General features: G+C 44.3%; 2 protein-coding genes across 2 annotated transcripts; one reads left to right on the top strand and one right to left on the bottom strand.

Annotated features, from left to right (window-relative positions):
• The first annotated feature begins 2,041 nt into the window (after positions 1-2,041).
• LOC466972 (olfactory receptor 8S1) lies at positions 2,042-5,115 on the top strand. The gene is made up of 2 exons (XM_522372.5): positions 2,042-2,814; positions 4,953-5,115. The coding sequence occupies exons 1-2, from the start codon at positions 2,042-2,044 to the stop codon at positions 5,113-5,115; spliced, it is 936 nt and encodes a 311-aa protein (XP_522372.5).
• Positions 5,116-9,856: 4,741 nt separating this feature from the next.
• LALBA (lactalbumin alpha) lies at positions 9,857-12,233 on the bottom strand. The gene is made up of 4 exons (XM_016924811.4): positions 12,075-12,233; positions 11,264-11,422; positions 10,699-10,774; positions 9,857-10,184 (listed from the first exon to the last, which is right to left on the bottom strand). Exons 1-4 carry the CDS (start codon positions 12,205-12,207, stop codon positions 10,124-10,126), a joined length of 429 nt encoding a protein of 142 aa, XP_016780300.1. The 5' UTR covers positions 12,208-12,233; the 3' UTR covers positions 9,857-10,123.
• Between the last annotated feature and the right edge of the window lie 972 nt (positions 12,234-13,205).

Genomic DNA, 13,205 nt, shown 5'->3' with positions numbered 1-13,205 from the left:
TAACCATTATAACAATAGTACAATTTTTTAAAACAAAGCTAGATTAGTTTTGGCTTCTTAAACTTTATATTCGGGTAGTTAAGCTGCCATACATGCTCAATGGGAATAGTGTGTAAGTTGAAAATACCGTAAAAAAATTTTTTTTTCAAAGATACTTTAAAACATAATAGTAGACTTGAAAAAATGAAATTATTGGCCACCCTAGGGGCCTCTTGATGATGCAACCCACTGAAATGAGAATGATACAAGGGAGAAGTAGTTGGCCCTGGAGAACCCGTTCAGAATTAGAACAGGCCTCCTGCTTAAGGACCTCTCCAGGGACCTCCCTCACTCTCCAAGGCCTAGAGCTGAGACCAAGTCCCTCTGGCCATTATTATTTGGGGGGTAGATTCAAGGCTTCCCCTTGGACAGAAAGGCTATGGGGATATTTCCTTGCTCAGAAGTTTCACCCCTGCATTCTCTAAAGGAAGGACAAAGCCGATAGAAGCCCACAGAGCCCTCTCCTATCTGTGGCTTTTGCTCCACTCTTGGAAAGGATGCCATACAGGGATCCTCTATTCAGGGCAACTCGTTGGCCTAGGGAGCCCAGGTGAAGGCAAATTTCCTTCTCATTCATATCAATCTTCTCCTAAAACTACCCACTCTGGGAACCCACGAGGGTACAAGTCATGAATCGAGATCAGATTCTCATTGATAACCTTCCTGAGTTAACCATCAAGGGGAGGGGGACTAGCCACTTTACCTTCCTCTGATCTAGACTAAATCCTCTAACTGTCCATTTTACCAGGTGTTCTTTTATTTCTCACCCCTATTTTTGGTCTTTAACTTCCTTCTGATGCACAAAAATATCCAAGTTTGATTTGGCTTTTTCCAAATCTTTTTCCAAATATTCCAAAGAATAGCATAGTCTTTGTGGATGCCCATGTTAAGACCTGAAATTGCAGTGAAAACAGTGGGCATCATAGATTCACAGAAATGCTGAAATGGGAAGGCCTTAGAATGACCGATGTTCACAGTCCTCATTTCTATTCAAGGGTTTCCCCCTGCCTGGCTTCTGTGAAACCAATACATTCATGTGTCATTTCTACTTGGATTGACACAGAACGGGAGAAGGGGCTTCTATTTAGTACCAGAAACACCACAGGAAGACTGTTTCCCCATCTTTTTAATTTCTAAGCTGGTAGTAGGTATATTGACTCACCTGTAATCCCAGTACTTTGGGAGGCTAAGGAGGGATGATCACTTAAGGCCAGGAGTTTGAAACTAGCCTGGGTAATATAACGAGACCCCATCCCTAGAAAAACATTAAATTAAAAATTAAATTAAAAAAAATCTAAGCTGGACTGAGGCACGAGAATAGCTTCAACCTAGGAGGTAGAGGCTTCAGTGAGTCGAGATCATGCCACTGCACTCCAGCCTGGGCAAAAGAGTAAGACTCTGTCTCAAAAAAAAAAAAAAATCTAATCTGGAATGAACTTTAGAAACCATCTATTTTTCTCAGACTTTTTTTTTTTAGAAACTTAAGTGGCTTATGATCTTACAGTGGCTGAGAGACAACTTGCACCATGACCAGGTCTCATAATACTTCTATCAGTCACTCAGACACTCATCATGGTCTGCCACCCAGATGGTCAGCCAAAATGTTTATTGCTTATTCACTATGCCAGTTAGCCTTCCTGTGGTTTGAGCTCGGTTCCTTTTGGAAGTAGAGAATAGCACTTCTCAGCACTCAGGAGTCCCAACTCCCTTCCCTTCCTTCTCCAGACTGAATAATTGCTGCTTTCTTCTCCTTCCTTTCTAGGTCTGATTCTCTGAACATTTCCTCCCCACCTTCTCCACCACGGCCAATAGGTTACTGCCCTGAGCTGGAAAGGACTGAAGCAGCCTGACATGGCAAGGCTTCCTCTGCTACAGAATCTGTCCTGGGTCTGCCTTGAAGCTTTACTGCCAATGCCTCATCCCCAGGCATGCCCTGCCACTGATAACCCACTGGAGCATTCTTTTCAGTTCTTGTCAGTCAAAAGGGAAACCTGAATGCTCCATGGAAGTCAGCAACATGACCACAGTCACTGTGTTTGTTCTCCTAGGACTGTCCAACAACCCTCAGGTTCAGGCACTACTCTTTGTTCTGTTCCTGGTGATTTACCTCTTGACTCTACTGGGGAACCTACTGATGGTGCTGGTGATCAGTACTGATTCCCACCTCTGCACCCCTATGTACTTCTTCCTGAGACAACTCTCCTTCCTGGATGCTTTCTATTCCTCAATTATTGTGCCTAAACTGCTAGAGAACCTTCTTTCTAAGGGGAAGACAATATCCTTCCTTGAGTGTTTCACTCAGATCTCCCTGGTCATATTTTCTGGAGCTACTGAGGCTTGCCTCCTCTCGGTCATGGCCTACGACCGGTTTCAGGCCGTGTGTCATCCACTGTTGTATGTGGTGATTATAAACAGGAGGGTGTGTGCTGGCCTGGTGGGGGCATCCTGGGCCATAGGAATGGGGACTGGCCTAATTAACACCCTCCTCCTGGCTCAGCAGCACTTCTGTGGCCCTAATGTCATCCACAGTTTTGCCTGCGAGCTTCCTCCGGTGCTCTCATTGACCTGTTCTGACCCCTGCGCTAGCATCGTCTCCATTCTCACTACCATGTCAGTCCTGGGCCTTGGCACCCTTGTCCTTTTGCTGGGTTCCTACAGCTGTATCATCATGACAGCCCTGAGGATCAACTCTGCCACAGGTCGGAGCAAGATCTTTTCCACCTGCTCTTCCCATTTCCTTGTGGTCACCATCTTTTATACTTCAGGAGTTCTCAGGTATGTCATACTACACCCCTGAATATAAATGTGGGATATTCCTTACCCTAAGTGGTCTCCGTTGGCAGAAGAGAGCGTTACAAAATAGCAGGACATTCAAAAGGCCTAGGCTCTAGTGCTGGCTCTACCATGGACTAGCTGTATGAATTGTAAAGAATCTATTTTCAGCTGGGTACAGTGGCTCATGCCTGTAACCCCAGCACTTTGGGAGGCTGAGGTGGGTGGATCACTTGAGCCCAGGAGTTGGAGACCAGCCTGGTCAACATGGCGAAACCCCATCTCTACTGAAAATATAAAAATCAGCCAGGTGTGGTCGCGTGCACCTGTAGTCCTAGCTACTTGGGAGGCTGAGGCAGGAGAATTGCTTCAGCCTCGGAGGCAGAGGTTGCAGTGAGCGGAAATTGCACTACTGCACTCCAGCCTGGGTGACAGAGTGAGACTAGGTCAAAAAAACAAAAAACAGAATCTATTTTCTTTCTAAGGCTTCAATTGTCCATTCTGGAAAATGAATTTAGACCAAGATAAAGATTTTTCTACTTCATTAACCTAAGATTTGGGAGTTCGCAAAAAGAAATCAGAGAACCTTTGTTAGATTTTTATTCAGTGTTAGACAAAAAATAAAACCTTTCTTTGAAACATATGCCATCTTTATTTCCTACTGGGAGATGTCGCCAAAGCTTACATATGTTGTAGCAATTTACTAGCCATTTACTATACACAAGCTGCTTTACATCGCCAAGCCAATTTGAGTATCCATCACACTACAAGAGAAATATTATCAACCCACTTTTAGGTAAAGAACCTGAGTTTGGGGAGTAATCAGGTAATTTCTCAGCAGTCCCAGAACAAGCTAGTAATGGAGCCATAAGTTGGACCGAGATCTGTGCCCTTCCTTACCATGCTTCTCAGACATCGACAGCTCTGGCTGCCTAGTCCTCCCTCACCAGGAGACAAAACAATCGATGCCTGTGCTTTCTACTAGTAAATTGAAGGTGGATTTGCACAAATTGTTCAATATTTTTCTCACCTGCCTGTGATTCAGAGAGAAGTCAAGGATGGAAATGGATGGTAAGAATAGTCCAGTACCTGTAGTCCAGTGTCTAGGAAAGAAAAAAAAATAAGTAAAAGAAAGAAAGAAAGAAATAGCCCAGGAGAGCTTAACTGAGCTGTGCTCCAATCTCTTCATCTCCCTTTGTCTCAGTTTCCTCATCTGCCATGAGGGATGTGACTACTTACTTCATAGAAATGTTAGAAAGAATAAGTTAGATGACAAAAAATAACAGTAAAATGACTATTTTTTTTTATAACCAAACACATTGGAACCCACAAGGAACATCCTTGGGATAGTCTATTCCAATAATGATGGTGCCACTGCAAATAAATAATAATACTAGTGCTTCTTTGGAAGATACTCCGAGTGATACTTAGCAAAATGTACCCAAGATTTTAATCTTATTATTTTGGAATCATATTATGTGCTTAACACATTTTTATCTCCCATTTTACCAGTTTTGGCTTCTTTTCCAAACCAAAGAAAAATGCAACTAAAAGGGCAAATGTTTGTTCCACTCAACTTTATACAAATAACAGGCAAGGATTCTGAGGGTAATTCCCAGGGCCATGAAGGTTGGGAATAATGACGATATTTTAAACTAAGTGTACAGTTTTACATGAACAGTCATCACAAGGTGAGAACATTGCGTTTCTGTACTGTTGTGTATAAATAGAAAAATTCCTCATATGATCATCACAGCTATTAAGGAAGAATGCTTTGAAGAGTATGAAATGCTATGGAAATGTATGAAATTATTATTCATTCTATTTTTTTGTTTTACTTTTTATCTGTCCCCAATATTAATTCTGTTCTAACCTGCAGCATTTGATATGCTGCAGAACTGCTTGTTCCTCGGGGCAGCTCCTATAACTTTCTGTGTGAGCTCACTTATGTTTGGAAGTGTTTGAAGGCAGAAATGACTGACTTTTCACAGATCAGCCATTTCTAGATGCTGCCACCAGAGAAAGTCAGCTCTGAAGACCTCCTTTGCAGAGTCTTTGCAGGGGGGGGATGAATTATTGCTGCCAACAGTGAGAATTGTCACCATTGTCATAAGTTGCTTTTCTGTACAATTCCCTTCAAGGTATATGATTCCAGCATCTGGCTCAGCCCTAGAGCAAGTGCTCTCCGTGCAGTACAGTGTGATAACCCCCCTGCTGAACCCCCTCATCTACAGTCTGAAGAACCAGGAGGTAAAGGTGGCTCTGAGGAGGATGCTGGCCAGGAAGTCCAGGCTTCCCTTGTAGCCCAGCGTCCCTGCCTCAGCAGGAGGAAAAGTTATGGGGAAAAAAGGAGGGAGGAAGAGCTATCACCACTCAGCTATCTCAACATTCATCTCTTTCCAAAACAGAGACCTTAGTTTCTCTTCCTCCAATGCCCTGTTCCCAGCCAAAGGCAATGAGGAAACTCTCACAGAGCAGGTAGCACCCATCAGAGGGGGTCCAGTCATTATACAAGAAAATCCTCAGGGCATCCAGGGCATCCTGGCCATTTCTACAGCTAATACTTTTTCCTCTCATTTCTTGCCTTTTTGACCCCTCTTCTTCCTGCCTCTCCCTCTCCCTTTTACTTATGTCTATGCACAAAAGGTAAATCGACCTATCAGACCACTAGCAAATGTCCTTCTGCATTCTGGGATAGTCCCATCTTGGCACTGTGACCCAACTCCTCTTTTGTTCTCATGCCAAAAAGTCCCTGGAAAGATCTACATCCCATAACAACTTAGAAAGAAGTCAAATAGGCTGGGCATGGTGGCTCACACCTGTAATCCTAGCACTTTGGGAGGCCGAGGCAGGCGGATCACAAGGTCAGGAGATCAAGACCATCCTGGCCAATATGGTGAAACCCTGTCTCTACTAAAAATACAAAAATTAGCCTGGTGTGGTGGTTCATGCCTGTAGTCCCAGCTACTCGGGAGGCTGAAGCAGGAGAATTGCTTGAACCTGGGAGGTGGAGGTTGCAGTGAGCACTCCAGCCTGGCAACAGAGCAAAACTCTGTCAAAAAAAAAAAAAAAAGAAATCAAATAAAATAAGAGTGTCTCCTCCTATCTTCATCCTTAACAAGTAGCAGCTAAAGTAGAGCCTAAGCCATGTGTGGTGGCACATCCCTGTAGTCCCAGCTACTCAAGAGACTGAAGCAGGAGGATCTCTTGAACTCAGGAGTTTGAGGCTGTAGTGTGCTGTGTTCACACCTGTGAATAGCCACTGTCCTATAGACTGGGCAACATTGTGAGACCCCATCTCTAAATAAACAAATAAATAAGTAAAATAGTACCTAGCAAACAGCATATCCTCAATAACCATTTGGTGACAAATCAAGCAGTGAAGGAAGGAATGAATGTGGATCACCTGAAGTCTTTTCTCTTGCATGATCCCAGGAAATGGGAGGAGGGGAGTATCCCCCTCTAAAGTATAAGGGTCTTAAGAGAAAAACCTCTAATAGCTTCTGTATCCCCAATATCTAGTACCTCCTGTCACCTAATAGGCTCTTAATTAGTGTTCGATAAATGAAAAAAATGAATGGATGAGAGAGAAGGAGAAGTGGGAGAAGAAACATGAAAAGAAATATTTGGGGCCGGGCGAGGTGGCTCATGCCTGTAATCCCAGCACTTTGGGAGGCTGAGGTGGGTGGATCATCTGAGGTCAGGAGTTCAAGACCAACCCGGCCAACACGGTGAAACCCCATGTCTACTAAAAATACAAAAATTAGCTGGGCATGGTGGTGGGCACCTGTAACCCCAGCTACTTGGGAGGCTGAGGCAGGAAAACTGTTTGAACCTGAGAGGCAGAGGTTGCAGTGAGCTGAGATTACACCACTGCACTCTAGCCTGGACAACAGAGAGAGACTCCATCAAGAAAAAAAAAAAAAAAAGAGGCCAGACACAGTGTCTCACGCCTGTAATCTCAGCACTTTGGAAGGCTGAGGAGGGCGGATCACCTGAGGGCAGGAGTTCAAGACCCACCTGGCCAACATGGTGAAACCCCGTCTCTACTAAAAATACAAAAATTAGCTGGGCATGGCAGCGCATGCCTGTAATCCCAGCTATTCAGAAGGCTGAGGCAGGAGAATCGCTTGAACCCAGGAAGCGGAGGTTGCAGTGAACCAAGATCATGCCACAGCACTCCAGCCTGGGCAACAGAGCAAGATTCCATCTCAAAAAAAAATAAAAAAGATTTGACTTTATCTAATGCAATTCCTGTCTTCACAACAAGATAGGTGTCAGGGAAAAGTAGCAGGGAGGAGAAAGCAGGATAAGAGGAGAGAACAAAACTCTGTATTGCTGTGAACCATTTTGAGTCTTTCTCACACAGAGCTCAGTAAATGGTCTGCTCTCTGAGAGCCACTCCCTGGAGCCTACCCGCTTCCCAATTAGTCTGGATGACTTCAGACCTTTGCTTGGCTTAGAGCTTCATTTTAGGCCTAAGGGAAAGAGACAGAGGTAGAGAAAGCAGAACAGATGCTCAGCTGCCGTGCTGCCTCCTATTCAGCTCTCAAGAAAGTTCTCAGGAAGAGAACAGCAGTTTCCTGTCCTGCTTCTACCCAAATGCCAAGAGAACTGCATCTATCAAGCCTGCTTCTATGTCCAAAGAAAAAGAAAAGTAATCATGTGAGGCGATGATATGTTAATAAGCTTGACTGTGGTGATCATTTAAGTGTATACATATAACAAAACATCAAGTTGTACACCTTCAACATATACAATTTTTATTTGTAAAAAAGGAGGAGGAGGAGAAGGTGAAGAAGACTACTGGCATGTATGTCATGAAGCTGATCCAGCCATACCTCACTGGATAAAGGAGGCAATGTATAGATTTATTGATTCATTTTCTCAAAAGAATTCTTAATTCAGTGGACACCATATTAGACACTGAAATTTAAAAAATGTACAGGCCAGGCACTGTGGCTCACACCTGTAATCCCAGCACATTGGAAGGCCAAGGTGGGAGTTCAAGACCAGCCTGAGCAACATGGTGAAAGCCCATCTCTACTAAAAATACAAAAATTAGCCAGGCATGGTGGCAGGTGCCTGTAATCCCAGCTAGTCAGGAGGCTGAGGCAGGAGAAACGCTTGAACCCAAGACATGGAGGTCGCAGTGAGCCGAGATCGTGCCACTGCACTCCAGCCTGGGCAACAAGGGCAAAACTCCATCTCAAAAAATATATATACATAAGCTAGTGTGGGGAAAATAAGTACAGACTAGGAACAAGAGAGAGTTTGCCTGAGAATTCCAAATGCAGACCCCAAATGCCTTTGGTAGTGTTGCTTGTACCAAAGAACATGGCATTTTGTTTGTTTATTTGATTTAATACATGGATTATTTTACAACTCAACACACTACAATTGAACTGAATATAAACACAAAAAAACTGCTCTGTAGTACTAGTACAGAGTAGGCATCTATAAACATTTGTATCATAACCCACTGTAACAAATGAATAATTGAAAAAAAGAAAAAGATGTCTTTCCTGCCAGTTCCCTGGCTTCTATCTGTTCTTGATCTTCTGACCTCAGGCTGAGGTTCTCTCTACAGATAAATCTCTTACTGTCAATTCCTTCAGCAACGGCTCCTGAAGATCATGAACTCATATACGGTGTACTTGCCCTCACAGGTGAACTTTCCTGTCTTCTCTGTGGGATGAAGGCCAGGGCTGTGGAGCTGAGCAACAATGCGAATGTCATTCTCAGCTCATTCAGAGTGTGACAAATTAAACTGTAGTTTGGAATGCTGGATTGTTAAAGCAGGAAGTGATCTCAGAAAACTATCTAGACCAAAATCCTTATTCTAAGATGAGGAAAATGAGGCAAAGAGAATGGAGACGACCTGCCCAGGTTCAGACCCTCAATAAGTAGCAGAAACAGATTTTAGGACCCAAATTTCCTGATTCTTCTTCTTTCACATATCCCATAATTATTTAAATGAATGAAGTTCTGCAAACATTCTCCTTAAAAACAAGCACAGCACAAGAAGAAATAATGGAGTGGAGGGTCCAAACCAAAAGGTCTCATTTTTCTCAGATTCTTCAGCACCACTGTGCTGACTGTCAAGGTCCCTGTTCTCTCTCTGGTTTCCAGAGACAGGAAGGGTTCCCTTCACAGCTCCTCATGAAGGATAAAGAAATCCTTCAACCCCCTCAAGTCACCCATTTCAGATTCTTGGGTTCCCGTCCATGCTCTTCCTTTTCCCACCCCACATCTCCACTTGTCAAAATCCCACACAGACTTTAAAACCAGCCTAAATGCTCTCCCTTTCAGGAACCCTTTCTTGATTCCTTTTTCCTGACATCCCCTCCAAAGATAAGTTATCTTTCCTTTTCTGAATGCCCAGCACACATTTCTAACCTCTCTCATGATGCTTATAACTCTCTTCCTTATATTATAACTATTTATTAATGTTTATCTTGTCTTTCCCATTAGTCCTTGAGGGAGAAGGCTATTCAGCCAACTTTGTGTTTTTGTTTTTTTTGTTTTTGTTTTTGTTTTTTGAGATGGAGCACCCAGGCTGGAGCGCAATGACGCGATCTCAGCTCACTGCAACCTCCGCCTCCCAGGTTCAAACAATTCTTCTGCCTCAGCCTCCCGAGTAGCTGGGATTACAGGCGCCTGCCACCACACCCAGATAATTTTTGTACTTTTGGTAGAGACAGGGTTTTGCTGTTAGCCAAGCTGGTCTCAAACTCCTGACCTCAAGCGATCTGCCCACCTCAGCCTTCCAAAGTGCTGGAATTACAGGTGGAAGCACTGCACCCGGCCAGTGTTTAGCCAACTTTGGATCCCTCTACAGTTCCTTGAATAGATTAGGTGATCAATAAAAGTTTGTTGCATTGAGTTGGTACAGACAGTAACCTTCACCTTTCTATTGTAAATTCAGCCTACTTCTTCTTCAGTAGAGATGGAAGGTGGCTATGACCTATGGCTTCAGTGTCCACCTACTCATCCTATTTCTTCCCCTTCCCTCCAGGGGGAAAAAAATTACAGCCAGTGACTTCAAAGTGGGACCTTTATTCAAGACAGAGGTGAAATCTGTGCTGTAGTGAAAGTGCCATCGGGGGCACTGAGCAAGGGTCTAGAGCTCAGTGCACCACTCAGGCAGCCCTGGAAAATAGTCTTCAAGAGCTCGGTGATGTCACTACAGGGCCCAAGGCTCAGAGACAGATAAGCTTTGGTGGAACAGAAAGAAACAAACTGAGGTGGCATTAGGGAAGAGGTATTCCAGGAGTGTGGAGTGGGCAGGGGTGCCAAGGACAGCAGACGCTCACAACTTCTCACAAAGCCACTGTTCCAGCTTCTCAGTGCAGAGGGCTTTATGGGCCAACCTGATAATGGAGAAGGGGACAAGGTGAGTTAGCTGTCTGAATCTTGGCTTGAATTTCCATCTACATTCATTCCCAGGAGGGCTGAAGTGGAAGAGTGTGGATGAGAATTACAGAAAGACATTCCTGGCCTGATGTCAAGGGACACAAGCCATCAAGTGGAATACAGTCCATAAAAAATATCCAAGAAAATTGTAGGGTTAAAAAAGAGATGCAATGTTACCAACAGCTTGCTTTAGGGCATAGAACTAAACAAGTGGAATTAGATGTCCAAGTCTAAGTGAAAGGAGGCCTGGGTCTGAGCCCTCCATTAGGCAACCCCTTATTAGGAAAATTGCTACCAAGGAGCGGAGCGAGAGAGGCTTAATAACGGAAACCTGAGTCTCTAGGTAAGCTTTGTTTCAGACACTGTATTCTAGATTAAATGACCAAGAGATAGGGTAAGAGGAAAGGGGTGCTGGGCTAATGGGGTAAGGAGAAGGAGGAGGGGGAAATAGAAAATAGAATAAGGATTCACCAGTAGTCAATTCCTTTAATATCCAGGATCTTCTTGGCACACATTATGTCATCAGTAATGTCATCATCCAGGAACTCTGGCAGGAGTTACAGGGAAAGGATTGAGACAGCTGAGAAGTATTACCCAGAAAGGCACTGAGTTCCCCTAACCCCTGGATCCAGTGGGTTCTCTAAACTCAAGGCTTGTGCCTGTTGTCTTTCTATATGAAAGGACCAATGTGGTAATGTCTAACCCTGGGTAGGGACTTCCTTCATTTCCCTGGGATATCTCTGGAGGAATCATCAGCTTCATCAACTGACTTACCCTGAAAATGCAGACAATCAGATTCCAAGACTCTCAGACAGCTCCGATTGTCTACCACTGAACCTCAAGGAACTGTCTGGGGATTTGATGACCATGAAAAATCCAAACAGCTTCTTACTCAGTACTGCCAATTCAAGTCCCACAATTTTTGTAGAGCCCAGCCAAGGCAATGAAGCCTGAGGTCTGCTTGGCACTAAAAAGGAGATTATCCCAAGGGCAGGCCTCAGAAAAACAGAGAAAGAGGGTTATAGGGGCTACTCACTGTCACAGGAGATGTCACAGATGTTCCTTGAGTGAGGGACCTGGCTGCTCTTGCACCAAAGCTTATTACTGATCTGGAAGAGTCCATATTCCGTGCTTTCATTGTTTTCAACTATGGCTTGTGTGTCATAACCACTGGTGTGAAACATGGTACAGATCACTGAGGGAAAGATGAGAAAGAGATACCACAGAGATGTACAGGATCTGCATAAAGGAGGAACTGTAATTCTCAGACAAAAATGCTTTCCAGCCAATCTCCAAAGATGGCAAAGTTCAGAGTTTCTTGATAAGATGAGATGGAGAATTCCAAAAAAAAATCAGACAATAAGAGAAAGAAAGGATAGGAAAATAAATGGGGCCAGGCACGATGGCTCACGCTTGTAATCCCAACACTTTGGGAGGCTGAGGAGGGCGGATCACCTGAGGTCAGAAGTTTGAGACCAGCCTGGCCAACATGGTGAAACCCTGTCTCTACAAAAAGTACAAAATTAGCCAGGCATGGTGTTGGGTGCCTGTAATTCCAGCTACTTGGGAGGCTGAGGCAGGAGAATCACTTGAACCGAGGAGGCGGAGGTTGCAGTGAGCCGAGATTACACCATTGCACTCCAGTCTGGGCAACAAGAGCGAAACTCCATCTCAAAAATAAATAAATACATACATATATACATACATGAAATAAGAGAGTATGCAAATGAGCAGAAAAGAGGATGATTAGATAATTAAGTAAAAGTGGAGGGGCGAAGTGGAAGAAAGAGGGGATGGAGGAGAGAAGCGTATGAGGAATGGATGAAACAAGGAGGCAGGGAACTCACATTCAGGCAAAGCGATGCCTCCATAACCATCTATGTCTTTCAGCAGCTGGGACAGCTCACATTTTGTAAATTGCTTGGCCAGGATGGCAGGGAACAGGATGCCCACCAGGAACAGAGGGACAAAGAACCTCATTTTGGCTACCCCCAAGAACCTGAAATGGAAGCATCACTCAGTTTCATTTATTTATATTCATACAGAAAGCCTCAGGGGCTCTGGCACCAAGCCCTACATCTAGGAAGAGAATGAAGAGAGACTGGTCATGCCAAGACAGAAACACTGAGCCTGCCAGCTTCCTTCCATAATTCACCCTACTTTTCCTTTCCCTCTCCCAGTATCTAGTCCATACCAGGTATTGTTCTCTGGCCAGAAAGAGTTCAAACCATGATCCTGCTTCCCATTTGGCTTTGTTTATCCCTTTGTTTCTTGTAGGGTTGGTTCTGGGAAGCACTGTCTCTGGTTACTTGAGGAACAAAGAAGGGCATGGGGGCAATATAAGTGAGGCAATCAGAAAATACAATAAAGTTCTATACTGAGCTTCCCCCCTCCCCCCTAGAGACATACAGAATGTGGAGAGGGGGTGTATGTCATCACATGCCACAGTCCCAGGATCAGAGCTGGCACTTGTCCAACCAATCCAGCCATGTAACAAGGCCCAGAATTAGTTCTTTAATATGGTAGCTCATGACTGAAGGCTCAGAAATAGGAATAGAATATGGGAACGTAGACTACAACAATCCGATATAACTTGGATCTTAAGACTTCCTACTTAAGGAAAATGCATAATTGAAAAGCCTGTATGAAAGCATCTAGGCCAGGCACAGTGGCTCACACCTGTAATCCCAGCATTTTGGGAGGCCGAGTCTGGTGGATCACTTGAGCCCAGGAGCTCGAGACCAGCCTGGGCAACATGGTAAAACCCCATCTCTACAAAAAAAATTAGCTGGGCACGGTGACATGTGCCTGTAGTCCCAGCTACTTGAGGGGCTGAGGCAGGAGGAACACTTGAGCACAGGAGGTCGAGGCTGCAGTGAGCCATGTTCACTCCACTGCACTCCATCCATCCTGGGAGACAAAGTGAGACCCTGTCTTTAAAAAAAAAAAAAAAAAAAAAGAAGAATCTAGCTATCCTA

Source organism: Pan troglodytes, chromosome 10 (assembly GCF_028858775.2).
Source record: "Pan troglodytes isolate AG18354 chromosome 10, NHGRI_mPanTro3-v2.0_pri, whole genome shotgun sequence".
Taxonomy (NCBI): Eukaryota; Metazoa; Chordata; class Mammalia; order Primates; family Hominidae; genus Pan; species Pan troglodytes.
The sequence above is the reverse complement of the archived record's forward strand: the minus strand, read 5'-3'. Positions and strand labels throughout refer to the sequence as shown.